The 13,312-nt window shown below is 41.0% G+C and overlaps 3 protein-coding genes across 3 annotated transcripts; 2 read left to right on the top strand and 1 right to left on the bottom strand.

The window, feature by feature from the left end:
* Positions 1-1,676: 1,676 nt before the first annotated feature.
* nostrin (nitric oxide synthase trafficking) lies at positions 1,677-7,546 on the top strand (the record flags this gene model as incomplete). Its single annotated transcript, XM_080840013.1, has 16 exons — positions 1,677-1,772; positions 2,027-2,112; positions 2,716-2,802; positions 2,949-3,011; positions 3,089-3,170; positions 3,253-3,315; positions 4,935-5,033; positions 5,152-5,277; positions 5,395-5,493; positions 5,589-5,714; positions 6,113-6,221; positions 6,307-6,395; positions 6,493-6,618; positions 6,732-6,975; positions 7,237-7,317; positions 7,410-7,546. The coding sequence occupies 16 exons, from the start codon at positions 1,677-1,679 to the stop codon at positions 7,544-7,546; spliced, it is 1,713 nt and encodes a 570-aa protein (XP_080696139.1).
* A 642-nt stretch (positions 7,547-8,188) lies between these two features.
* On the bottom strand, positions 8,189-10,189 carry spc25 (SPC25 component of NDC80 kinetochore complex). Its single transcript, XM_080839405.1, has 7 exons — positions 10,122-10,189; positions 9,515-9,674; positions 9,358-9,420; positions 9,061-9,207; positions 8,837-8,941; positions 8,648-8,746; positions 8,189-8,463 (listed from the first exon to the last, which is right to left on the bottom strand). The coding sequence occupies exons 2-7, from the start codon at positions 9,666-9,668 to the stop codon at positions 8,336-8,338; spliced, it is 696 nt and encodes a 231-aa protein (XP_080695531.1). The 5' UTR covers positions 9,669-9,674; positions 10,122-10,189; the 3' UTR covers positions 8,189-8,335.
* Positions 10,190-11,489: 1,300 nt separating this feature from the next.
* On the top strand, positions 11,490-13,099 carry LOC308366287 (glucose-6-phosphatase 2-like; the record flags this gene model as incomplete). Its single annotated transcript, XM_080839937.1, has 5 exons — positions 11,490-11,707; positions 11,862-11,971; positions 12,146-12,257; positions 12,367-12,488; positions 12,588-13,099. 5 exons carry the CDS (start codon positions 11,490-11,492, stop codon positions 13,097-13,099), a joined length of 1,074 nt encoding a protein of 357 aa, XP_080696063.1.
* Positions 13,100-13,312: the final 213 nt, after the last annotated feature.

Raw genomic sequence — 13,312 nt, 5'->3', positions numbered from 1 at the left:
GCTGCTGTGTAGCGTGGAATCATGGGAAGAAGAAGTTTATCTTGCGTCAGTGTCTTTGTATTTATTTATTTTTCTATATGTGTATAAACTGTTGTTTTTGTTTTGTTTTTTGCAAATTGTGGATTTTTTTTTTTTTTTTTGCGTTTCCTTTTAAATCATTTTGCTGTCAGTGTTTAAAAGTGACACATGATGTCCGCAGCTGCAGTGCTGTTCACCTGTCCATCTAAGTGTGAACTCGTTCAATAGGAGTCTTGTCCCTGGCTGCTCACTGTACAAACTGGATTGGCTTGTAAATGCCTCACCACCCCTTCGCTAGATCCGTCACTGCAATCATCTCACTCGCCATATAAATTAGTATGTGTTGACAGAACACTACCGGCAGATACACAAACACACATCAGCAGTAACGGTAATATGTGTATGTGCAGCTATTAAGACATTATTATGTTATTCATCTGTAATCTAATGCAGGTCACTTCATAGTGTGCTGAGCAGGTCAACATGTAGTCCTGCTATAGCCTATTGAGTTTACATGAGCTAAATTTGTAATTGTAAACAGGAGCTACAGAAATAGTATTCTTATTAGGGCAGTCAGTAAGCACTCGCATAGGAATTGGCTTCTCATTTTTAAAATAATTTGCACAGCACTTTTATCTTGTCATACTTTTACTTGGTTAATGCGAAATGTAATGAGAAACCAGAAAGGATGGAAGTGATCTATCTTACCCAAAAAGTCATTGTGATTCAGAGTCTGTCTGCATGAGGGTAATAATTGAATCATGGATTACAGTTATAGTTGTTAAATTAGAATCTCTGATAAGTTAATCATAGAGTGTATCTGCATATATTAAGCAAAGTATACTTTTTCATCAGCCCAGCCCAGGTGAGATACCAGATACAGATATAAGGATGGTGTGCTTCACTCAGTTCGCTTGTAGGATGACTTTAATGAAGGAACAGTAGTGTCTTTTCCCTGTTTTTTATGTTTGCCAGGACGTTTGTCGTGAAAGCTTCAGTTGACGCTTGTGATTTGAAACAGCAAGGTTCTACCACAGCTAGATCCAGTGTTGCTGCATATCTGAGGTCCCCCCGGCAGTCAGTCCAATGGGAAACTGCCATTGAATGTCCAACCACACATCCCCACCCCACCCAAACACACACACACACACACTTTTGCCATGGCAGAGGTGATTCACATGGTTTACAATGATGTCAAAAATGAACACAGTATTTAAGAGGGCAGGATTTCTCTGCCTTTATGAAAACATTGTGGAAATGGAAAAAAAATGTAAGTGACAATGAAAAAAGTGTTGCCATGAATTTTGAATAAACATGACAAATCCCAGCACAATGAATATTTAGTGTGCTTTGTGTTTTCTTTTATCTCAGTGGTGGTGATTTATCAAAGTGCTGCTTTTGTCTGCCAATGGAAAAAATAAAGTCCAGCGTTTGGCTCTTACATACTCTGCAGAATGTTGAGGACTCTGTTTGAATAAACTGTAATTCTTCACTGCATCATTTAATGGGCCATTTTCCACTTGTTGAAATGATAGACAGTTATGCTGCTTGAGTGTTTTTTTCATGCTTTATTGACTCAGTGAATTCAAAGGCACACTTGGAGGACTGCCTGAAGTGGCTGGCATTGGCAGTAAGGCACCCAGGTGACTTCCGCATGCATGACTTGGAAGGGGGGTAGGGAGGGCAAAGTCTCCAGTGCAAAGTCAACAGACGGCCACAGACTCAAGATGAAGGACTTGGTCAGTAGCTGCACTGTGAGTATGGTGTCTAGCCTTTTCCCACTTTCTTCCCCATTGTGTTTCAAAATAGCCCTCTTAGGCTGCGGCTCAGTATCTCAACTTGAAAAGGCTTAAAGTGTACAGTTTGTGATAAGCTTACATGTACCCAGTGGCCCAGGTGGACACTAGTGCCGATAGCAATATGTTGTAAATCAGTTCTCTCACAATGGTTGTTTACAGTGTGGTTTTAAAAGGGGAATCATCTGGGTTTTTTAATATGTGTTTTGTAGTACAACTTGCTGTACCAGGACCTGAAAAGGTTTTCCAAGAATGGAGAATATTTCTGCAAAGAGCTGCTGGCAGTGTTTCAGCAAAGGTATACTGCATGTCATGCCATCTTTTTGGTTATTTCATCTATACATTGCCAGTGTCCTCAAAGATATCTGTGTATGAAAAAGATCGATCAAAGTTTTTGGTTTGCCAATAAATGGCTAAATAAATCACAATGGTTCACAGGAAATTTGTCAAGGATTGCACTTTGAAATCATAACCACCAGAGGTGCTTTCAAGGATCATTCATTGAAATCATCATTCTTTCACTTATTACTTGACAAATGGAAGTTTACCTCAGAAGTAATACCTCACAGTCTCCTTGAATCCAGACTCTCACATTCAGTCGCACCTTAACTTCACCACTGCAGTGGAACCATCTGGCTACAAGGTTGAACAGAACAGCCACCAGGGAACCGTGTTGTTTGGTTTGAAGGTGCAATGCAAATTAGCCTGCGTAGAAGGTCTTTGAATTAGGTTGTGGAGGGGTTGATAGAGAGAGAGGAGCAGTTTTGAAAGACATTGCTGAGTCATAAAACCCGCTGTGTGTTCCTGAGGGTCTTGTAAAATGTACTCTTTTAAACTCTGTCTATGTTTATACTGTGATACAATGTGGCACTTCTGAAGTTGACTTTTGCTTTAATTGCAGGTCTGAGTTAGAGATTAACTATGCAAAAGGAATGCAGAAGCTGGCTGGCAAACTTATCAAAGCCTCTAAAGAGATGGCCAGCAATAGGTAACAACAAATCCCCCAATGAAACAGACCTTTATGTTTAGACAGTATTTTAATGCTGTTCACCACAAAAATTATTCCATTCTCTCAGTTGGACTGTTTGAGAATGGAAGTGGACTGTTTGAGAATGGTTGTTTCTCTTTTCTAAGCACAACATACCATGCATGGTCTCAGATCTCCAATGAAATGTTCTCCACCGCAGACGTACACAGGTAAGTCTTTTCTTTTCAAGGACTCTCAATATTTGCTTTTTGTAATGTAATGGACTATTTGAGTCTTGTTTCCGCAGAACTCTAGGGAATGCTCTTCAGCAAGATGCCATTCTGGAAATACGCCAAATCCTTGATGAACACACCAAAAGGAAGAGGCCTGTGTGTAACTTTTTCCTTTTTATTCCTAAGACCACATAAGGTGATATGAGTGGGTCTCTTACTATAATTACTTTTTATGCAGCTTGACGGTGCAATAGAAAAAACTGGGAAACTTGTCATCACAAACTGCAATGAACAGCTAAAAGTGAGTACTCTATTTAGTGGCACGGTATGCTAATTCAAAAATGTATCAGGCATTTTCTCCCCCTTGTGAGAAAATAACACAGTTCTGTGTCAAAGAGCAGTGTGTATCTTGAATCACACTTACATTATATTGTAGGACTGGAGCAACTCGATGACTTATTTTTGGTGACTTGCTGTTTAATAAACCACAGACAAAACATTCCGAGCACTTATACAGAAGGCAGGGAGGGAAAACAGACTTATATATGGACACAGCACACTAGGTTGGTCTATGGACTGTGCTAGCCAGGCTGTCCCATGTGGTGTATAGGGTGCAGCTGGTCGCACTTGGGACAATAGACCCATACCTTCCATTTCCATGTGCCAAGTCCTCTCCAAGGCAACGGGTATCATAGCAAGGCCCCAGCCTCTGTCACTGCATCTCCCACAGCCACTCTTGCAGGTTGTATTAATAGTCCAGCCCAGAAACGGCAGGACATTTCGCTGACCAAGCATTCAGCGGTGGTGGCAGTACTTTGGTTGGGGAAAGCTAACACCTCTTGGCACTTTGTGAAAAAGTCCATAGTGAAAAAGCAATTTCGCCTAGCCGTTGGTAGGAAACAGGCCCAGGACATCCACAGCCACCCGCTCCATAGACGCCCCTCCCTTGTGTTGCTGCAGTGGTGTGACATCCTGACAACAGCCTGGTCGACTAGTAGCCGAAGAAGCGTCTTGGTAATGCCGAGGTGGCCTGTCTCCATCGAGCTATAGACGAACTGGAGGCCTCAGGCTCGCAGGCAGGCAGGAAGCTGCCAGATGTCCTCCTTTGAAGTTAAAAAGAAGCTGTAGTTTGAAGTCAATTGTTTTGTATGCATTTATAATAATAGTACATTTTAAACAGTTAATATATTGTTCAATTTGAAGAAAATTATTGCCTTGGCAATAAAAAAGCCTTTCTTTAATGTAGTCAGTCATCATTTTTTGCTTTAAAAAAAAAAGTATCGGTTCAGGCACCGTTTGGGCACCGTTATTGTTTTAAAAGTATCGGTTTAGCACCGGTATCGGAAAAAACCCAAACGATACCCATCCCTACTTATGGCTGCCCAGCCTGGTGGTCATGGCTCTTCAGTTTCTGACAGTGTTCCGGGTCGGATGAGGGACATGGTAGATGCATTGTCCATTAGAGCTCGGCAGGGGATGCCCTCCAAGTCGCAGGTGATGTACAGCCCATGAGCCCGGGGGAGCAACAGCTGTTCAGACAGTGTGCCAGTCCAGCCCCTGTGCCAGCCTATGTTAGTTTGGACCACTGAGGGTGTTGGGCTGCCAGGCACTGGGCAATGGCGTGCAACATGCCTGGCTTCTCCAGATCTGTAGCAGACCCTCAGAATGTCCTATTGCTTTCTAGGGGCTCTGCCTTGAGCACTTGGTGCATCACTACTCCTTACTCACTCTCCTCTAGGTCAGCTTGCCCAACACACACGCATCACACACACACGCACAACTCCCACGCGTGCTACAATATAAAAGTGACAATGTCTTGCAACAAAAAAAGTTAGGATATGAAATATTTGTATGAATCCTTTGAAGTCATCAGACGAACTTTGAATCAGATACTTAACACAACAATGCCACCTCCTGCAGGTGAAAAAGAAGCTGATGGCTCTAACGCGGGAACATGAGGCTCTGTTCACCTTTGTGGAGAACAGTAAGCAAATAAGCACAGAGAAGGAAAAACAAAAGGTATTTGTATCAAAGTCAGAGTTCTCGTCCAAGTATGACAAACGTTTTTTAGCGGCACAGTGACCAATGTCACTAGTTTATGGTTTGAACCCTGATTGGTTGTGTTGTCATCTGCCAGATGCTCAACAGACTGACGAAATCGGCAGAGCTGCAGGCCAAAGTTGACGAGGAGTACTTTAACATCAACATGGAGGGTCACCAGATGCGTCTCAAGTGGGAGAGCACACTCAAAAACTGCTACCATGTCAGTGGTCATTCGCATAGCAAATTGTTATGTAGACTAGTCATAACATGTCTTTAACATATCTTTAGAGCTAAAAATTCCATGGAAAATGTCAAAATATTACTCTGTCTTTTATAGATAATTCAGGAGCTTGAGAAACAACGGATAGAAATTCTTAGCAACATTTTAAACAAGTACAGCCTCCACATGTCCAGCTTTGGACAGACTCTACTGCATGTGAGAATTTCTGATCTCCCTTCAATTCCTAAGTCTTGAAAAAATGACATATCCTGACAGGAACTGATTGTTATGGCAATGTCCTTTCCTTGCAGTGTCAAAAGCAAATTGAGCAAGCCATCGGGACCGTGGACATGGAGAAGGACCTGCAGAGCTTGGTAGACAAGACAAGCGTTACTGCAGAGGACAACAAAGCCGAGTTTTTGATGGCAGACTATTTTGTGAGGCTCCATGTCCAAATGTCTTCTCTGTGTACAGTTCTGAATACCTACTGTTTATTCCTGTGATAAAAGGAACATTCTTGTCTAGACTGATTTGTGCATAGCTTAAAGGAGCATAAAGGGAGAGAGAGAAAATGGGAAAAGGATGTGTCTGTTGAAGGTCACAGCTTTGACTTAAAGCCAGAAAACTTGCAGTGTTTATGTTTTACACAAATATGTGCTACTTTTTGATTCAGACGGCAGAGAACACATTTGTTTACACAATCCTACACTGAACATGAATATGAGGCAGTCAAAGTTTTCAAATATTGCACATTTGTCATCACCTCTATTTGGCAGGATGTGGCCTGTTCATAAACAGTTGTATCTAATCATGTTCCCTTACATGTGTCGATTAGGAGGAAGATAGTAAGACTGTGATGGGACGAGAGAGGCGTAAAGATGCGATGAAGACCAAACTGCAGCGACTAGAAGACTTCATGGCAAAGACAAATAAAGACCGTGAAGGCAAGCCAAAATAGATGGAAGACATGCTTGCCTCTGTGAAAGGTGTTGCAGCATCACCAATGAGAATGTTTTTTTTTTATCTTAGGTCTGGAGAAAATGGTGAAGACATACACTGAGAACCCATCATTTTCAAACAAAAAAAACTTGGATGAAACAGAGCAGTTACTTGATGAAGTATGGTTATTCAGTAGCCTATTCCTGCAGTACAAACTTAATTAAGTTACTACTGTTTAGTTATTGCTTAACCTGTTTTAATTTAATCTTTCTGAAGATCACATTGAAATTGGACCTTTTAGTAGCGACACACTGTAAGCTGTCTGTAACAGTGGCTGAAATTGAGGGGAAACCGAAGCCACAGCACAAGTTCAGCAACAGCATCACAAAATGGAAGGATAAGGTAAGAATGATACTTTAATAATGACTTAGTTTAACTAGAGATTAAGCACAAAATGTGAACCCTTCAACTCAGGAGGAAAAAAAAGGCTCCATCCTATCCTATCCCCCCCAAAGGACTGTGAACACAGCGTCGTGCAGTTGTCTCGTCCTGTGAGGATCAAAACCACATCACTTCGGTCACGGCAGTCTCTGAGAAAATCCATCATATATAAGGGTCCAGTTAAAAGTGTGCTGCCACAGGAGTCCGAATCCACCTCTGGCCGGGGCGAACCAGAACCCCTCACACCAACCCAGGAGAGCGGACTTCAGCCCAGCAGGGAACTCAATGGAGGCACCAGGTCTGACGAGATTACAGAAGGTAAGCCTTACATTTATTTATTCTATAAAAACAAAGGAACCATATACCGGACTATGCTATACTATACTTGAAAGTAGTACCATGCTTTTTCCTTTGTTCTTACCAATTATATCAACTGTGTATGTGTACAGTTATATTGTATATAGACACCTGTAAACACTCCAACCTGTTTGGTTGTTGAAGATATTTACAGGATTGGAATTACTGTTACCTTTCCAGACCAGCACCCTGACCTTGCAGCATTGATTCTCTCATTCCCAGGAGAACCTCACAGTCTGGGTAAATGCAGAGCACTCTATGACTTCACCTCAGAAAGAGAAGATGAGCTGAACATGATGGAAGGTGAACATGCAGTAAAAACACAAAAGAACCTCTCCTACTGTCACCTATTTTGCAGTAAACTTATTTTAATGGCGTTCGTGTTTTCCTCCTAGGGGACCTTCTTGACATTTTTCAGAGGGATGGCAATGACTGGTGGTACGGGGCCTTAAATGGACAGAAGGGTCATTTCCCAGCAACATACGTGGAGGAGCTTCCTGTGTTAAATGATGGCAAGACTTCTGATGCATAGTACAAGAACAAGGGCAGGGAGTCCTTGTCATATCCTAAATACAGAAGAATACTTACAAATACACACTGATTCATTAACAAATTATCAATTCAATACCTTTATGAAATGGCAACTTCAACCAGACTAGACAGAGATTTCAACCCTAGTTAATCATTAACTTGATCAGATGATCCTTAATCATAATTAGATAATAATGTTATGTATATATCACTGCTATACTGAGTTACTTAAAGCTAATGCAAGACCTGCTAATCAAGCTAGCATTAGCCCAGAATTTAAAAGCAATCCTTTTTTTTCATCGTTCATTTACTTGACTGACATCCTGGAGGCCTGTAGGCTTAAAAGAAGACAATTCATACTTTGTAGTAGTATTTCAATGTGAAGACACTGTTTTAATGCCGTATGAAAATGTCAGTATTAAAATAATTATTTTCAAAAATGATGACTCCTGTTTTTTTTTTATTTGATTATTCACATATAAACCACACTCCACCCAAGAAAACCAGGACCTTGCCTCATTAATTAACGACATCATGTTTCTGGAGAATAAAAAGCAAGTGCATGGCTCACTTTTTAATTAAGAAACATACAATACCAATACACTAAAAGCTAGAAAACACAAGAAATAAAAACAGTGACTAGGTGAGTGTGATGCAGACTTCAGCTAGGGTTTAGGTTAAATAAATATACAAATACAAAAGAACCAATATGGATTTTTTTTAGGAGTTGATGAAACTCTTAGGGGATATAAAATTGAGTCAGCACACTGTAGGATGGTACTACTGTGTTTCATTTCTCTGGAATTAGGGCTTTAAATTCTTTCCTGACGTTGGCAAGGAAGGCAGAGAAGTTGTTGGTCTTCTTCAGGTTCTGCTCCAGCTGAGGCATACACTCCAGGGGTGGACTGCAGGACTCAACTAAGGTGGTACACACACAAAAAAACAATTATTAGATTTAGCTGGCTAGAAAACATTCATATTACTCATTCATATTGAACTGCACGCTTTGTTTGGGTAAAATTGTAGTAATGTTCTGACTATCTGCCTTCACATGTATTCACTGACAAGTAGGAATCCATGGAACCATTGTAATTGCACATACTCTGGTACACCCCTTCGTTGCTAATCATCAGTATGAAGGTGTAAGCACTTTCCGGGTCTCTGTGGTCCAGGTTTCTGAAGACAAACTGCAGCTTCTCACCTTGACACATAATAACACATGTGGATGAGCAATGTTTGGGTACAAACAGACTTTAACAATGTTAAGGAAGTGTTGTTAGTGCCTTTCTACCTTGAATCTTCCTGATCTCCAGTTTCAAACAATCCTGGAACACCTGCTTCGCTTTGTGTAGGTTTTTCAGTCTGTCTTTGTTGGCCTTGTTTTGTGCTACAATCACTTAAAAGGCAAATACGAGACAAAACATAAGCTTGCGATTTTAAAATGTACGCCACATCACCAAGTTAATACCAAATCAGAGTAAAGTCATTGAAAAGTCAGAATGGTTTCAAACATACGATCACTGTTTTTTGCGTGTTCCGTTTTCAACCTCTCAATCTTCTGTATCAGGCTCTCCTTCATCAGGCTCTTCTCCTCTATCTCAGAAATGACTTCTGGCAGTTCTCGACTCTTCTGCTTGAGAATCGTACTCCTTTGGTCCACATCTTCATGGGCAAAAAGGCAAAGCAATCACTGGACTATTGTCCGTGTAAAATGAAGTGAAGACCACTGTTTGCAGTGACAATTAAACTGAAACTCAAGGACTAACTATTCAAAGTTGTAGGCTACAAATCATAAAAGAATAGCGAACTTACCTTTTTTGAATACCTCAATAGTTTCAAACAACGTTTCATCCTTGCATTTTTTCAAGCACGTCTCTGCAAAAGTACTTTTTATTAGTTAATCTGGCAGATTGACTTGGTTGGTACATGATATGTTGTGGGTAAGTGGAACAAGTAACATGCTACATACCAAGACCAGCCTTGCTGAACTGTCTGTGTGAGTGGTGCAACTCTGCCTCGGTTTCAACCATTTCTCCGACAACCTGGAAAATCAGTTTGGTGCGGATCTCTTCCAGCATAGTGGTGAAACTATCCCCAGAATCTACATCATTTATCTGTGCCATCTGTGTCTTTGAAAACGAAATAAGATGGATTATAATAAAACAACTTTACATATTTAGGCTAAGATGCAAAGGTTAAAAATTAAAACCACAAGATACAGTGATGACAGCTGATCAGCTATGCAGGAAAATACAGTTAGCTTGCCGTCCCACTAGCATTAGCCATCCGTTCTATATTTGAGAGGTATCGATATCATTAGGTTCGTAATGAGCTTTTAAAGATTGGTAATACATGTACGAGTAATAAGTGAACGATTGGTTTGTTTTCGTTGAGGTTAGGCATGCGTGCCGCAGTTTATTGACTACTCGTTAGCTAGATGACGTTAGCTGCGAAAGTAAGTGGTGGACTCGTAGTCACGGAGTCTAGTTGTAAATCTGTTAAATCTATTCAATGATCCCACATTTAAAAGGAGATTGATGGCAATGTCATCAATATAAGTAATTATCAAGTATTACCTTTGTCAAAAGTTCCCCAAAAAGGAAAATAACGATACGTTTGCTGCTGGAGAAAAATTCAAAAACACGCGCCGAGGAAAACAACACATAGACGGAAATGACGTTTGAGATGGATCCATTTTTTAATTTAGTTGTTAAACTCTTATTTGATCATGTTCGTGTTTACACTTTATCATATAGTATGTTCTGAATGATTTGAGTTTAATTTATTTTATAAGTACAGTACAAACCTGTATCTCACATTACATACAAATTCCGAATATAACATGGTATCGCTCACGTTTTCCCATGATTCAATTCATTGTTATTATTTATCAAGTGTGCATTTCTTCGACATCTAGTGGTGGTGGTTGGTGGTCTAGTTTTAGTCCTGCAAATTCCCAAGAAAGTGAAATAGTCACTAGTCAATAGTCTTCAATTGTTCAAATATGTTCATGCTTGGTTGGGGTAAAAACCTCATTGAAACTCTACAAACATTATTCTGTAGTAATATGTGGATGTAGTAAATAAGTTAAAGGATACCGTTATTTATGGTATTTCACATAATACGTAGACTACCATTCCTAACAAGGTATGTTTAAGATGAGAACCTAATCTAAAAGGGACTCTCTGTACCCATTAAAAGAAGAGCTCCTGTAAGTAGTCTTTCATCATTACCTGGGTAAGAGATGCTCTTAGCAGTCCAAATTATTTTACTTTGCCAACAGTCTAGACTCACTAGGTGCCTGATTAATGCGCTTTAAAATGTTTCGTTTTAAGTCAGAACAAACTCACTTGGAGGAGGATTTGTTGAATGTAGTAAAAGTGATTTATCTCTTTGTTTTATGATACTCTGTATCAAACAGTATTGATACAGCTTATGTATAGAGTTTACATCCCATTTTGGTGAAGAAACTTGAGGAAAATATATTGAAGAAATATTTCATCATTAGTATACATTTCTATTTATAAAAGGTAAATCAGTTGTTCAGCTGTGGAAAAAAACTAGGTACAGCACATGAGGCGTGCAAACTTGTTGTTCAGCAAAGGACAGACTTTGTTTGGACACACAGTCCCAGGCTGGAAGGAGAGGGCTAATATTTAACCAATAAAAGGTTTTGTGGAAAAACTAATGTCCACACAATTATCATGTAGACAGGTGGATGTACTCTGCCTCAAAATGCTGAGTTTCATCTAATGCAGCACATAAAATCCCCCCTCCCCTACCTCTCCAGCCCACGTACTTCAAGCAGTTAAATAAGCCTGCCATGCTGTTGCCCAGTATAAATTCACTCCTACCATGGTAAAGGCAGGCAACACTTGTCCTGACCATCCATGGGGCAGCATCTGTGAGCAGGGGGGAGGCGTGTGAGCGTGTGCTAGCCTCCGATGGACTTCATTCACAGCAGTGGGGTGCAGGTCATCCAGCACCTCCAGAGCAACTACAAAGACTACCATGACTTCCTCGACTTCATGTCGTCCGTTGGCGACCCACGGAACATCTTCTCGCTCTATTTCCCTCTCTGGTTCCAGCTCAGTCAGATTGTTGGGACCAAGATGATCTGGGTGGCTGTGATTGGCGACTGGCTTAATCTCATTTTCAAATGGTACGTCTCTTCTCTGTCACAAAAACTCTTAAAGTTAATAGTCTTTGGTAAAGGTAAAATGCACAGGTGGAGATGATATGTGCTGTTTATAGGAATTCATATTTACTGATATTTTTTTTTAAAATCTGTTTTAAACACTGCTTTTTATTTTCAGGATTTTGTTTGGACATAGGCCGTATTGGTGGGTGCAGGAAACCCACTTCTATCAAAATCACTCTCTACCTCAGCTTGAGCAGTTCCACATCACCTGTGAAACAGGACCAGGTAGATATATACAAATACTGTAACAGGTCTTACAATTCCCTTTAATGAAGGTGCATTGTTTATCCTTCCATGGTGGCTTGTTAAAAATGACAACTGATCAAATTTACTGAACTGCAGCACTGCAGTTGCATCAAATGCAAATGATGGCTTTGAAAAAGTATCTTTGTTTTGCAGGTAGCCCCTCTGGCCATGCCATGGGCTCATCATGTGTGTGGTATGTAATGGTAACATCTGCAGTCAATTTCACAAGACCACACAGCGACACAACCAACCAAGAGTCGCAGAGGTAAGCACATCCATTAGTGAGTGTACATACTATTGACGTTACCTTTTATCATAGGACAAAAGTCACAGTTCAAATAGTGAATAATAATTATCGTCCCTTTTTTTCCTAGGTTTCGCCTTGTGTGGTCATTCCTCTGGATTGCATTCTGGGTCATTCAGATCAGTGTCTGTGTTTCAAGAGTATTTATTGCCACCCACTTTCCCCATCAGGTCATCCTTGGGGTTTTAGCAGGTACTCCTAATGGTCACAATTACATCAACTGATTATTTGCTATAAAACAGATGACTATGTTACTCTGTTCTCATGTTGTTATGTGCTTGCTTCTGTCAGGTATGCTGGTGGCTGAAGCATTCGAGCGTATCCCCTCCATCCACACGGCCAGCTTTAAGGTCTACCTCCAGACCAGCCTCTTCCTTTTCTCTTTCGCCCTCAGCTTATACTTCCTCCTCAAGATGATCCACATCGACCTGCTCTGGTCCATCTCCAAGGCCAAGAAATGGTGCATCAACCCAGACTGGATCCACCTGGACACCACGCCCTTCGCCGGGCTGGTGCGCAACCTGGGCGCTCTGTTCGGCCTCGGCCTGGCCATCAACTCGCAGATGTTTCTGAAGAGCTGCAAGGGCAAGAACGGCTACACGACGCGCTTCAAGCTGACGTGCGTGGCCGCCACGCTCACTACCCTGCAGCTCTACGACCTCATCAAGGTGCCCACGCACACTGAGGTCCTCTTCTACACCCTGTCCTTCTGCAAGAGCGCAGTGGTGCCGCTCAGCGTGGTTGCTCTTATCCCTTACGGTGTCCACCTTTTGATTGGAGACCCAGGGAAGAGACTGGATTAGACTGCTGTAAATATGCTGGATGTTCAAGAGTATGAAGTCGTTGTCTCGGCTTGTATTAAGAGAGTTTGATAATTATTTTGTCAAGGAACCAGATGTTGAGGTGATGCACACTGTCATGTCAAGAGAAGATTGTTTGTCTTTTTACCTGAGTTGTTTACATACGTGTTAGTCTGAGCTTTTGTATAGTAATGAAAATAAACTGTGAACAGTAAT

The sequence above is a fragment of the Sprattus sprattus genome (assembly GCF_963457725.1).
Source record: "Sprattus sprattus genome assembly, chromosome: 5".
Classification (NCBI taxonomy): Eukaryota; Metazoa; Chordata; class Actinopteri; order Clupeiformes; family Clupeidae; genus Sprattus; species Sprattus sprattus.
Note: the sequence above shows the minus strand (reverse complement) of the source record. Positions and strands in the feature narration are given on the sequence as shown.